We start from the raw sequence: 15,240 nt of genomic DNA on the forward strand, positions 1-15,240 counted from the left end.
CTAACAGAAGTAATAGGCACTCCTCCTTTTCACTGTCCTCCTGTTCCTAAAGTTTCAAATATTTTTGAAAAAGCAAATAGCTGCCGCTCACATATACTTGAAAAGAATCTAGAGTGGTTTATCAGAATCACACTTGGCATTGCCGAAATCCAATTAGTCTTGTTGGAATAACTGCTTCCTATATTATTCCTACTCTCCCAGCAATATTAAGAATGTGTGTACCTTGTCTGTTTCAATAGTTACTGTAAAAAAAGAAGAAAAAAAAAAAGAGAGGTCATTGAAATGCTCTAACAAGAGATTTTACACTTCCAAATAGTTAAAAAAAAAAAAATATATATATATAGCATTCAACCTTGATGGTAAGTTGTCTAAGATATTTCTAAATGTGAAACTATTTCACAGTTTCAGGGAAAAAATAAGCATACATTTTATCTTGTCTGTAAAAGAAAAGTAAATGTATATATACCTATATGTGTATGTGTGTGTGTTTGTTTATTTCACTGGTAACAGCCAAGACCTCCATATTCATCCTTGACCCACAAGAAAATAAAAACTAGGAATGGATATAGTTTATATGCATAGACACATACATGTAAATCTCAAAAGGGTATTTCATTTGATTCTTGCTTAAATTCATGGGCAAAGCATTATTAATATTTGTGCACTGTATAAAAAGAAAAGGAACTTAATGCTTTCACATTCTTCATCATCTTGCTAAATTATCTTTGTATATTTTACCCAAATCATGAAAATATGCTAAATGTTACAAGAATTAACCTGTCTATTCCCTTTGTAGGTAAAAAACGAGCTCGTAAACCTCTCCAGCTGGTAGTTGGCACTCTGTCACCAAGCTCAGTCTTCCTGTCCTGGGGCTTCCTCATCAACCCTCACCATGATTGGACATTGCCAAGTCAGTGTCCCAATGACAGGTAATTCACCATTATGGAAAATTTTATTTTTCATCTGAAAATTGACACTTGCTCTCAACAGTGTCTGCACATGCTTTAGAAGGATGTGTAAATATCAGGGCATCAGTGTCTGCAGATCAGCTATTTGCTGGAGAGTCTGTTCTCGGTTTGAGGAGAATGAAGACACACTCATCAAAGCCCCTACCCTTCAGGAATTACCATCTACCTGAATGGAAAACACATGCACATATTTTTTTCTTTCCAAAGAAAAAAACAGAAGGAAAAATAAGCCAAATAGTAAGTGGGGTTATCAGTGATAAGTCTAATAAAAACTCAGAGCATAAGGTTGAAAGCAATTAGGAGAGACCATTAAAAGTTGCAGCATTTGATCCTTGGTTTGAGAAAGATGGATCTTTGGTCTGCCAATTGATGAAGTGCTAAAAACACTAGTTCTCTCACTTTGGTCCCTAAACCAAGCAGCATCAGCACCAGCATCATTTGGGAACTTATCAAAAATGGAAATTCTCAGATCTCCAGACTTACTGAATCAGAAACTTAAAGGGTGGGGTCAAGTCATTTGTGTTTTAACAAGCCCTCCAGTAGATTCTGGTCCCCACCTAAGTTTAGGGATCACCAGCTTAGAAAACTGGGGAGAGGGACACATGGAGAAATGTAGGTCAAGGAAAAGCACCCTTGGAAATGAAGCCACCATCTTCTTTGGTAGAACAAAGTAAGAAAAACCTAAGTTTATTTTTAAATCACTGCCATTTATCCATCCAACACATAGAGCTGGCATTGTCTATGTATTGGGCACTGTACTAAATGCTGAACCATGATTCTAAATTGGGTATAAGGTGATATTCGCTTGTCATAAATATTCACTGCAGTAGCTTCAAAATTCAAAACTTTGCATCTGACAATCAAAATTTTCAAGCTTCAACCAAAAGGAACATTTATTTTAAAAGGTATTTATTTTAAATACTCAAAGTGACTTTAAGATTTTTAAAATTTGTTTCATCCCTTCTTTAAAATAAAAGACTTAATTATTAAAATATAATTTAAACCCAGTAAAATGCACAGATCTTATGTGTAGAGTTTAATCAGTTACAGAAAAAGTGTGTAACCATGTACTGTACAATCCATTAAAAATTTTTCTTTCATCACCCTAGAATGTGCTAGAGAGTTGGTCTGCTCTAAAATTCCATGTAAACAAAATCATAAGTATGTTCTCTTTTTATGTCTATCAGCATGTTTTTTGAGATTCATTCATGACATTGTAAGTAACAATAGTTCATTCCTTTTTTATTTCTGAGTATTACTCCATTATGTGAGTATTTCAGAATTTTTTGATCCATTTTTCTTGCTGGTAGACACCTGAATTGTGTCTTGTTTTTGGTTATTTTGAAGATAAATTTTATAAACATTTTTGTATAAGATTCTTGTAGACATACCTTTTAATTTATCTTAGATAAATACCTCTGGAGAAGGAAATGGCAACCTACTCTAGTATTCTTGCCTGAAGAATCCCATGGACACAGGAGCCTGGTGGGCTACAACCCAAGGGGTCGCAAAGAGCTGGACATGATTAAGAGACTAACACTACACTACTAACACTAGATAAATACCTAAAAGTAGAATTGCTATGTCACAGGGAAGATGTATATTTTTTTGGCCTAATTTTCCGTTTAAATTCCCACAGGCAGTGTATGAGAGTTCTGGTTGCTCCATATCCTCACCAGCATTTCATGTTGTCAACATTTTTCACTTTAGGTATCCTAGTGTAGTTCTATCTCATTACCATTTTAATATGTATTTTTCCCCTGTACTAAATATATTGAAAACTTTTTAATATACTTTTTGGCCAAATGTCTATTTTTTGTATTGCTTTCTTTCTTTTTATTTGTCTAAATTGGACAGAAAATAAAGAGCTTTAAAATGTTTAAGTTCCCAAAACCACCGTTCATATAACTTTGATTAGGAAATCTAAACTAAGAACGAAAGAAACTTTCTTTCACATGCTCATAGTTCTGAAGGAAAAAGTTCTTTGAAAAAAGCATGTAGAAGATAATGCCAAAGCTAAAGTTTTTGAAAAATAATTTTGACCTGTTTCGAAGAATCTGAAATATTCCTTATCTCACCCACGCTAAACCTGAAACTTAACTTTGTTTGGAAACAGACTCCTAAAAGAACTCACTTGCTTGAGGTAACTTCGGTTTCTAATGAGTTGGTGCAGGATGCTAGTGCTGAGAAAAACATCTGTGGGTCAGTTTCTTTTTCCTTTTCCTTTTTTTAAGTCTCTTATTAAGAAAGAAGAAAAAAAGAAGGGAGGGAAGGACTGGGCAAGAAGAAAGGAAGAAGGGAAGAAATATTTGATACACTTGGAACAAAACATAGCTGATTTTAATGGTTACTGAACTTGCTTGATAAATCCATGAGGTTCAATAAATTGCCAATTCCTAGAGCAGGATTTGATATGATTTCCTCCTTGTCCTCAAGCCTCCCTGTCTTCAATTTCACTTGGTTCTCCTGACCCCTCCACAAAACAACTTATCTGATGATTGATTCTAATTGACAAATGTTGTCATGGTACGACAGCAAAAGTCGATAATAAATATGCAGAAGATAGAGGAACAGATACTCGATGGAGCTAGAATTTTTATCCAAAGTAGTTGACTTGAAGGCCCCAAGCTATTCAGACCACATGTGCACCTCACCCTCTCATTTCCTCACCCGTGAACCCTGGTTCTGGTCTTCTCATCAAATAGGTGGAGTCATGCCCATCAAATCACAATATTTAAAATAAATAATTCTGCCTAGAATGAAGTTTTATAAAAGATGCAGTAATGACATGTCAAGATGCTTGCCAACTTTCAAACCTGAGTGCGAGGATCAAAGTATCCTTGACAGAAATAGGGAATTGTTGCCTCTGCTGCTGCTGCTAAGTCGCTTCAGTTGTGTCCAACTCTGTGCCACCCCAGAGACGGCAGCCCACCAGGCTCCCCGTCCCTGGGATTCTCCAGGCAAGAACACTGGAGTGGGTTGCCATTTACTTCTCCAATGCATGACTGAAGTGGCTCAGTCATGTCCGACTCCTAGCGACCCCATGGACTACAGCCTACCAGGCTCCTCTGTCCATATGATTTGCCAGGCAAGAGTACTGGAGTGGATTGCCATTGCCTTCTCCAGGGAATTGTTAGGACATGACTAAGAATTAAGAGGAAAGAATTAAATGTAATGACAAAAAGGAGCATTTGGAGAATTTTATTTACCCATGTGAATTTTATTTACCCACGCCTCCTTTCTCCCTAATTAGAACAGTTAATAAAGAGTTGACATTTTAAAGTCTTTGTAACTATTTGAGAAAAAATAATGGTCCTTATTTAAAAGCTCTGGAATTACTATACATATTATAAACACCCAAATAAATCCACCAGAACAACTCAGTTAGTGTAATTAGAAGCAGACTTGGAGAAATCCACCCTCATATGATTATGTTGTTTTTTTGTGTTTTTTTTTTTAGACTTTAGACTAATCCAGTAGGTTAAAATAAGCAATAATAGTTATAGGGAATGATTCCTTCTTGAAAATTAGATTAAGACAGGTCAAGTTTTCCTTCAAGAGTGTTTTTTGACAAAGCCATTGGAACCTGAATTCCCTCAGCTTGCTATAGGAACATCAACTGGTGTCATTTTAATCCACTAGCTCTAATATTTGGCACCATGTGTAAAGTCTCTGAGTTTTTAGAAACAATCATTTCACATTGATTTGTGTCACTTCATTTATCCTATGCAAGGGCAGATAATTTATTGGAAAAATTTTTTATTATACTTTGATTTTTGACTTTACATATCAAAGCTCTAGTATAGTGAGTTTCCAATGAGAACATCCCTGTTTTTTATTTTATTTGTTTTAAACTTGGAAATATTAATTCAGTGTCACTTTATTCTTGGTGGTATGTTTCCACTCCTATTCCCATAGGGTCCATTTGGGTCTCCCATATTTTTAGAGCCTTTTCTGAGTTCACATTCATTGGAGAGTAGATATGCTTAATTTACATGTTTTATTCTTAAAGGGCTTTGAAAGGAAGAATGCACACATTTGTCCTTAATATATCTGAGGTCAAAAGAAAGCTTTCCAGTTGGCCCAGATGAGAAGTTAAAACCACAATTTATTTCACCATTAATAGCATATTTTTTCCTTCCCATGTTTCCAGCTTGTTAAAGTGTTTAAGATTGCCTTAGTTCTCACTCCTTTGCCAATTTGTAAAGCTTTATGATTTGTTTAGAAATCATTTTCACATTTTCTAATGCTTTCACGTTGTACTTACTTGCTCTTAATGTAGAATGAGGGTCCTCCTTGTTGGCTGGTTCAGAGCTGACTCTTGCCTCTTTTTCTTTATCCCAAGTTGTTAAGTGAATATTTTTGAGGTCTAAGAATTCTCACTTGATTGAGCCCAGTGCCTCATTACCCATTCATCTTGCCATGTAAATTTTAAGCTCAGAGAAGACTGGGACCATAGGTATCATAGCCATCATTGTTTTCCCAGTACCCAAGCCAGTACCAGCTTGGCACCAGTGCCAGCATGGCACCCACTTCAGTACTCTTGCCTGGAAAATCCCATGGGCGGAGGAGCCTGGTAGGCTGCAGTCCATGGGGTCGCTGAGGGTCGGACACGGCTAAGCGACTTCACTTTCACTTTTCACTTTCCTGCATTGGAGAAGGAAATGGCAACCCACTCCAGTGTTCTTGCCTGGAGAATCCCAGGGATGGGGGAGCCTGGTGGGCTGCTGTCTATGGGGTCGCACAGAGTCGGACACGACTAAAGTGACTTAGCAGCAGCAGCAAGTAGACCTTCAGCAAATATATACTGAATGAATAAATAGTGAAATGTCAACATTTTCACTTTTATGCCTTACTATTACTTCAAACTTAGGACAAAATTGAATTTGTACTTTTCTCATGAAATATCAATTCCCTGCCTTTTTATTTTCTGAACTATCATAATTCTTTTACTCTCCCTAATATGAAACTCCATAAATTTTAACATTCCTCATTTCCTATAGGTATTGAGGCTCTGGGTTACACTGGTTTTGCCTTTGATAAGTCCCCATATTAGTATCTTTATCTCCTACTTTTCCATTTCTATTTCCATGTCAACAATTTCAGTCTAGGCACCTTACCCTGAATCTTGGGAATGGCATCTTGGCTACTGACTCTGACTCTTTTCATGTTCCAGTCCATCCTGGTTTCTGTAATACTGAAGAAAATGTAGGCAGTCTGCCATTGGCTCACTTTTTCTTCATCCTAGATTTAGCCTTAAATCTCTTCTGTTCTTACCAAGGAGCATGTTTCTGCCTTCAGAACATGCTCATCATTCTGTTCCTTCCATATTCTTTGCTGTTCTGCGTTTTCCTCTTCACTGATATTTGTGCCCTGCCTCTTGCTTACAAACATGCTCAAGATTTCCCTACCCCCAAACAACATATTTTCTGTTGACCCTGTTATAGCTTCCAGGCTATTTTTCAGTTTCTCTTCTTAATTCCAGAATTTCTCAGATTAATGTGCTCTCATATTCTTGATTTCTCAACCACATTCACAGTCTTCATTCCTTTTCACTGGCTCCCACCCTCTTTCCGTTCCGCTGAAACTTCTCTAGGTGATCATCAGTGATCAATTAATTGCTAGATCCCATAGTTTTATTTTTTTCTCAGTTCTTATTCTTTTAAATCTCTTTGTGGAATTTTTGGCCATCCTCCCATTCTTGAACTCTTTCTTCCTTTGAAATTTTATTTAGATTTTGCTCTTACTCCCTTTCTCTTCTCTTTTGCTTATTATCCTGGCTCTCAAATATGGAATAGAGATCTATCCTTGGATATCTCACCTATGTATCCTCCTTATCTCAGCTGTAAGCCATGTCTTTAATGATAATGTCTATATAGAACAGTGATACTCAAACTTTGATATACTTGCAAATCATGTGGTTCAGTTCAGTTTAGTCGCTCAGTCGTGTCCAACTCTGTGACCCCACGGACAGCAGCATGCCAGGCTTCCCTGTTCCTTCCCTGTCACCAACTCCCAGAGCTAGCTCAAACTCATGTCCATTGAGTCAGTGATGCCATCCAACCATCTCATCCTCTGTCGTCCCCTTCTCCTCCCACCTTCAATCTTTCCCAGCATCAGGGTCTTTTCCAATGAGTTGGTTCTTCACATCAGGTGGGCAAAGTATTGGAGTTTCAGCTTCAGCATCAGTCCTTCCAATGAATACTCAGGACTGATTTCCTTTAGGATGGACTGGTTGGATCTCCTTGCAGTCCAAGGGACTCTCAAGAGTCTTCTTCAACACCATAGTTCAAAAACATCAATTCTTTAGCACTCAGCTTTCTTTATAGTTCAACTCTCACATCCATACATGACTACTGGAAAAAGCATAGCTTTGACTAATGACCTTTGTCAGCAAAGTGATATCTCTTGCTTTTTAATATGCTGTCTAGGTTGGTCATAACTTTTCTTCCAAGGAGCAAGCATCTTTTAATTTTATGGCTGCAGTCACTATCTGCAGTGATTTTGGAGCCTCCCTAAAATAAAGTCTGTCACTGTTTCCATTGTTTCCCCACCTATTTGCCACGAAGTGATGGGACCAGATGCCATGATCTTAGTCTTTTGAATATTGAGTTTAAGCCAACTTTTTCACTGTCCTCTTTCACTTTCATCAAGAGGCTCTTTAGTTCTTTGCTAAGAGTGGTTTCATCTGTATATCTGAGGTTACTGATATTTCTCCCAGCTATCTTGATTCTAGCTTGTGCTTCATCCAGCCCAGCATTTCACATGATGTACTCTACATATAAGTTAAATAAGCAGGGTGACAATATGTAGCCTTGACATACTCAATCATGTGGAAGATATTGTTAAAATGCAGGTTCTGATTCCATAAACCTGAGGAAGAGCCTGAGATTGTTCATTTTCAAAAGTTTGCAGGACTTTCTGATGTTGCTATTCTACAAGGAATATTAGGAGTGGTGTAAGGATATAAATGACCTCCAATGCTGAACCTCTGATTTTGGCCCAGTTTTAAGAGTGTATTTCTCATTGTCCATTGAATATTTTCATTAGGATGACCAGATAACAGTATTCAGTACCTCAAACTCAAACTAAAATAATGTTGTCTATACTTCCAAAATCACTGCAGATGGTGACTGCAGCCATGAAATTAAAAGACGCTTACTCCTTGGAAGGAAAGTTATGACCAACATAGATAGCATATTCAAAAGCAGAGACATTACTTTGCCCACAAAGGTCCATCTAGTCAAGGCTATGGTTTTTCCTGTGGTCATGTATGGATGTGAGAGTTGGACTGTGAAGAAGGCTGAGCGCTGAAGAATTGATGTTTTTGAACTGTGTTGTTGGAGAAGACTCTTAAGAGTCACTTGGACTGCAAGGAGATCCAACCAGTCCATTCTGAAGGAGATCAGCCCTGGGATTTCTTTGAAAGGAATGATGCGAAAGCTGAAACTCCAGTACTTTGGCCACCTCATGCGAAGAGTTGACTCATTGGAAAAGACTCTGATGCTGGGAGGGATTGGGGGCAGGAGGAGAAGGGGATGACGGAGGATGAGATGGCTGGATGGCATCACTGACTCAATGGACGTGAGTCTGGGTGAACTCTGGGAGTTGGTGATGGACAGGAAGGCCTGACATGCTGTGATTCATGGGGTCGCAGAGAGTCGGACATGACTGAGTGACTGAACTAAACTGAACTGATACCACTAAAAAAATCTCCTTTTCTATCACTTTAACTTCCCTCTTCTTAAGTTTGAAAATTGAGTTTTGAATATTATTTACACTTTCCTTGGTACCCATATCCTATAAGGAGTCTAGTCTCATCAATTATTTTGTAGAAATATAACTTTGATCTGTTTATTTTCCTCTGCTCCATTGTATTTCTTCCATCATTCACTCCTTTGTTATTGCATCTGCTGCTGCTAAGTCACTCAGTCGTGTGCGACTTTTTGCAACCCCATGGACTGTAGCCCATCAGGCTCCTTTGTCCATGGGATTCTCCTGCATTGGCAGGCAGATTTTTTTACCACTAGCGCCATGTAGGAAGCCTGATTATCTCATCTGGATTATAGCAAGTTGAGATTCCTCCCTCCAGTTTTTCTCTAATTCTTCCACTGCTGATAAATCTAGCTTCCTTAATTACTGCTCAAGTTTATTTACCCGTCTAAGAATTTCCCCCAGGTTCCCACTACCTGGCTAAAGAAAAAAATCACAAAATTTCCCTAAGACTCTGTCTCAAGGAATCTGTGAGTCATTCTCCTGACATGAGGCTTAGATTTGGTGTTGCGCTTTCCATGGATCTGGGTAGGATGTCATGCTCTCAGTCTCCCACTGGGATGGGATTTGCAGTGTAACCATTTTATAAGTTCAGGCTGCAGAGTGCCATACCCAACCACCCTCAGATGCTCTGCTTTTCATCCTGCCTCCTTTAGTCGTGTTCAGATGTACATCTACCACCCTCCCTGTTCTGTGAGCTCATATTTGAATTAATGCCTGGTGTCGTACTTGTCTCCCATCACACACAACATAGAATCACACTTTACAGAAGTAATTCCTAACAAATGTACAAACAAATAGGCAAGTAGAAGGTCCAAAACTAGCTTTAAAAATCATCTAGCCAGTCCCTTCAATCCTTGAACTTTATCTGAAATCTGTATAATGGGAGTAATAATAGTAATATCTCATAGAGATGTCAGAATTAAATGAGATGACACATGTTAAATCTGTGGAGTGGGCCAGGGGAGGCACAGGCTGTGGGCAGGAGTCAGAGATGAAGGTCCTTGTCCACATAGTAGGGGGACTGTCCAGACATCAAGGGCGAGGACCTCAGAGAGATGAGGTTGCAGGCAAACCAAGGTGGGGGCCAGTGGGGGGTACAGAGACACAACTCTTAGAAAGATGCTCTCTGTTGGGCCACACCACAACCTACCCTAGAAAGCATGGATAGAATCAGGTTAAAAATTCTTGCATAAGAGGTTGCAAAAAATGATACTGCATTTGCTGCTAATCTTCTGAGTGTGTGGGATTTTAGTTACCTTATATTATGTGATAATTGCCAATTCAGATAAACTGTTCCATTTTAGATAGCACTAAAATAACTAGAGATGTCTTTCTTTTGTTGAACTTACATCAGGAAACAGTAAGTGATAAAGAGATTTTGGAAATGATTTCCAGTTTGAAAATTATTCCAAGAGTCCAGAGATAGTAAGGACCTGGACTGGGCCTGTAACTACTATTCAGGAGTAGAGACAAGGTAAGTGTGAGAGGTATCACACAGGGAAACATAACTGGACTTGAAAACAGAGTGGACACAGGCAAGAAGGAACGTGAAGACAACGGGAATAGGAGCACATTTGAGAATGACGAGTAGATTTTAAGGTAGTTGTGAAACTCACAGATGATTAAATCATTGGATTTGATCATGAGGTTTTATTACACTAATAGTTCAGACACAAGATTGCAAAGAGATTTGGGCATTATGAGCAGTAAAAAAACAGAAAAAAAATAGATTGCTTTGGAGAAATTTGTGTTAAAAGGTAATGACAGGAATAAGAAGTAAATATTAGTTTTAGTCTAGCTTTGATATAATGGAAAATAGTTGAACAACTTTTTGACTTAGAGAAAATCTTGAAGAATCAGGAGAAAGGATGCAGAGTGGATGGAATAATAAAATGGAATAAAATTACCAAGACAGTTATTTTTAGAAGGGAGAACCCTAAAATTGGAGAGGGATAAAAGAGACTGAAGGAGGAGAGGGAGATTTTGAGAGAAAGAGGGTGAGGGCAGATTTTGTATCAGCAGTCAGAGTCTAAGACTGGCAGTAAGGATGTTGACAATGGGGCATCTGGACGTGTCCTTTGGTGTGAAGAGAGCAAAAAAAAAAAAAAAAAAGTGATAGATGTTGTAGGAAATATAGGGATTAATCACATAGAGATAAAAGAATTGCTAAAAAAAAAAAAAAAGTATAGAAAGTCCTAAAATGACCAACCATGTGTATCAATCCAGACTAGTTTGTAAAAGGACTAGACTTATTTTGACATTATGCAATTTCTTCACTTAGAAGAACTCAATGCCAGTTACATCATAAATTTTATTTATGATATTTCTACCTCTGGCGTGTCTAGCCTGAATTCTGCCTCTGAATTTCATTAGAATAGAATGTCTTATTTGTAGCTAGAATAAAATTTTAGAAACAGAAAGGATTCAATGATTGTCTACTCCAACCCCCATTTTTCAAAGTAGAAAATTGATGTGTAAGTGGTCAAAGGGACTCTCTTGAGGGCATGCTACTATCTTGCAGCTGAAAGAGATCCAAGCCAAGCCACTGTCTGCCTTCTCCATTACATTTGGAGGAATTATGGTATTTTTTAAGTTATAATAAAGACTATTGTCAGTTTTGGACTCTTAGGGAGATCCAAGCACAGAATATTGCCAGCTGAATCAAACACCGTCCTCAAAAGTTCCTAACCACTTATTTGGGATGTGAGATATCCTTGTTTCTAAGGTCCAGTTGCTGGTCAGGCTTTCCAGAGGTCTGCTCTGACGACATTCACTGGCTGCTACCTCTATCTTTAATAGACTTGTTGCCTCTCCAAGCACTTGTGACCAAATTTGATTAATCACAGAAAAAAAGTGCAGTCAACTTTTGATCCTGGATATCCTCAGGCAATAACGGGAAGTCTCTGATTATATGGAAGCCTTAAGTAATGCTAAAAGAACTTCTGATTCCTTGAAATTCTCTTCCATGCGGATTCATTTTACCTTCTCTTTGCATCTCCTTTTGCAAGCCCTGCAGTAGATAGTCCAATGTAGTACACATAGTGTTAGTTTATGGGTCAGGAAATAACCCTTTTCCTGGCTCTGCCACTCATTCTCAGGCTTTAGACACTTCCCAGCCTCTCTCTTTCTTCTATAATAATTTTGGCTCTGCTAATTTCAGAATTTATTGTACAGAAACATGGAAATAAATTTAAAAATATCTGTAAGCTCTCTGCAAATGTACCACATAGACATTGCTTGAACTTTCCTTCCATTTACATTGACTCTATGAGAATGCTGAGATCTGCTAAGTGAAACCTTATGCAATGATATATTACAAAATCCAACTATAGATATAATGGCTTAAATCAGTATTTTTTGGTGATTGAGTCATTGGCCATTTAGAGCAACTATATTCTAATTATAAAATGACCCTACAAGTACCAAAGTATCCATTCTATTTGTTTTGTCACATCAATCTATTTCTCTCCCTCAGTTCTTGTCTCATCATAACAAAGATTTGGAATGACAGACTACAGCTCAAGCAAGCGGGATTTCTTAGTTCCTGTCTCAGCTCCTGTCTCATCGAAGCAGGGATTCAAAACAACAGACTGGTTACAGCTCAAGCAGACAGATATTTTATTAAATAGACAGCAGATAGTACACTCCCAAGACATGAGAGTTGGTTGACACTGAAGGAGTGGCCATGATCCTGCCTGGCTTCCCTTTTTTACTCCGTCTTCTCCTCTTGGCTCTGCCCTGTGCAAAATGCAAATGGGCATACACTCAAGGCCAATCAGGGAAGGGGGCATGTCTGGGCACATGCGAAATGGGGCTGTCACATATTCATCTACATGAGAGTTTTGATTGGCAGTTGCAAGTTACATAACAACAGGCGTTATTGTGCATGTCTTTCCCATAATTCAGTCTGTTATCATCAGATATCTGTACGTATAGAATATTTATGAACCCTTAATGGACTCCTGGTTGCCTAAGGTTACTTCAGGACAGAGCTGTGCATCAAGGGTGTATGTGCCAGAGTTGGAGAAGCCCCTGTGGTTAATTTGTATCCACTGTGTGCCTAGGGTCTGCAGGAGTTGGAAAAGTCTCTGTGGTTGTTTTTGTAGCCTATCTCTGAACTCTCCTGGGTGTGTCTGGGGTGGGGTTTAGAGATCAGCTTGCATCCTTTTCTGCCAGGCCCCCGCTGGTTACCCATGCCTAACTTCCTGCTTAACAGTTTCATAACATATACGGAGTACCTACTCCATGCTAGGCTGTGCAGTATTTTTATCATAAGGCCTATATTTTGCTTTAAAATCAAGAAAATATGCTTCACCACTTTATAGCTAAGTAGCCATGTTTATGATCTTTTAAAATTTAGAACTTGCCTATATTATACAATTACCAATTAAGCCAGTATTGATGAGGGAACCTAACTGAAGCCAAGGAGAAGGCCTAGCTGCCTGCACTTTTATTTTTTCTGCCAAACTTGGTACAAGAGAGGTTATTTAGAATGCTTTGTGATCAAAATAGAAAAAAATGTACAGGCTACATTTTTTTAAAACGTAGTCTTAGTATATTTCTGTCTGATTTTATTCCTAGGAAGAGGATATAAAATCAAATTTACTGGGAACCCTGGAATCCCCAGATTACCTTTGGTAATTCTGTAGGCATTGCCCTCCGCCTCCACCAGATCATGCAAGCAGCTGAGAAATGTATCCAAACTGGAGATGCAAAGCTGTGGGGGCCCATCTGCTCTAATTTTAGTTTTCTCTGCACTTCTCTGAAGTCTTGAATAGCCAAGGCAGGGGTAAAAAAGCAACAGAAATTCCATAGGATGTACTTGTCAACAAATATGTTTCATAAATTGCTGTTGATGGTTCAACTCGAAGGACTCAGAGGACTAGTATTCTATAACGTTTGTTCCCAGTAGCAGTTAGTGTTTTGGCTGAAACTGCCTCCTCCACTTGTTTTGTCGTCTTGACTTTGGAATGGGGTATGGAGTCCAGAGACTAGGGAGAAGCAAGCTAGTGAATGATTTCAAGCATTTCAGTAGTTTGTAACTAGTAAGAAAGAAAACTGAATGTACAGATACACCTACTCTGTGTACTTACAAAACTATAACCCGCTTGCTGACATCATGGGTGTGCAACCCATACAGGTACACAGGTTCTCCATTTAGAAGGACCCATACTTGGTTTAATGCTCTGTTGTCACTGTCTTAAAACTCTTAATAATTCTTGAATAAGGGGCCCCATGTTTTCATTTTGCAAAGAGGTCCACAATTTATGCAGACAGTCCTGGCCCTTATTTCTAGAGATTCTGGGTAATTTTTTTTTTTTTTTCATATTAAGAACTTGTGTCTGGTGCTTAGAGGGGATACAATAAACAATTTTAGCCTGGGTAAATAAGGGACTTTAGGGCTTTAAAAGCAATTGATGTAAATCTTAGTCCATTTAATTTTTGGGGATGAGAAGTAGGGGAAAGATACTCAATTTTTGAGAGACAATTGAAAACATGCAACATTTTGTAATTTTCGTTTTCATAATCTGCTTATAAAACCTATTGGTATTGATACACGTAGCCCTTCTCATTGCTGTGTCCCAGAGCAATATACCGCCTGTCCTGATCTGTCCAGCCTCCCCGCTTAGGGAGGCTGTTTAGATCAGAGCCAGAGGAGCTTTTCCTTCTTTTCTGTTTCTGCCACTGCTGCTAGATCACTGCCGCCATCACTGGCTAGATGACACTGGGCTGGCAAACAGATGGGGAAACAGTGGAAACAGTGGCTGACTTTATTTTGGGGGGCTTCAAAATCACTGCAGATGGTGATTGTAGCCATAAAATTAAAAGATGCTTAATCCTTGGAAGGAAAGTTATGACCAACCTAGACAGCATATTAAAAAGCAGAGACATTACTTTGCCAACAAAGGTCTGTCTAGTCAAGGCTATGGTTTTTCCAGTGGTCATGTATGGATGTGAGGGTTGGACTATAAAGAAAGCTGAGTGCAGAAGAATTGATGCTTTTGAACTGTGGTGTTGGAGAAGACTCTTGAGAGTCCCTTGGACTGCAGGGAGATTCAACCATCTCCTTAAAGGATCTCCTTTAGGAGATCCATCCTAAAGGAGATCAGTCCTGGGTGTTCTTTGGAAGGACTGATGTTGGAGCTGAAACTCCAATATTTGGCCACCTGATACGATGAGCTGACTCATCTGAAAAGACCCTGATGTTGGGAAAGATCGAAGGCAGGAGGAGAAGGGGACGACAGAGGATGAGATGGTTAGATGACATCACCAACTCAATGGACATGAGTTTGGGTTAACTCCGAGAGTTGGTGATGGACAGGGAGGCCTGGTGTGCTGCGGTTCATGGGGTCGCAAAGAGTCGGACAAGACTGAGTGACTGACCTGAACTGAACTGAACTGATCTTTCTGAAACATCGTTTTCACATGGAATTAATGATTCCTACCACTTAAGATGTTTCTGTGACAATTAAATGTATCGCCTGGTGAGTCATTA

General features: G+C 38.8%; 1 protein-coding gene across 50 annotated transcripts in view; it reads left to right on the plus strand.

The window, feature by feature from the left end:
* The window catches only part of ABI3BP (ABI family member 3 binding protein), a 300,988-nt gene that overhangs the window by 111,232 nt on the left and 174,516 nt on the right, over positions 1 to 15,240 (plus strand). For all 50 annotated transcript variants that reach the window (XM_086409787.1, XM_086409340.1, XM_086409524.1 and 47 more), the window contains exon 4: positions 797 to 929. In XM_086409787.1, coding sequence (XP_086265913.1) covers positions 797 to 929 — 133 coding nt within the window. The remainder of the gene's footprint in view (positions 1 to 796; positions 930 to 15,240) is intronic.

This window comes from Bos grunniens, chromosome 1 (assembly GCF_055505025.1).
Source record: "Bos grunniens cultivar Pamir isolate PY7600 chromosome 1, Bosgru_T2T1.0, whole genome shotgun sequence".
Classification (NCBI taxonomy): domain Eukaryota; kingdom Metazoa; phylum Chordata; class Mammalia; order Artiodactyla; family Bovidae; genus Bos; species Bos grunniens.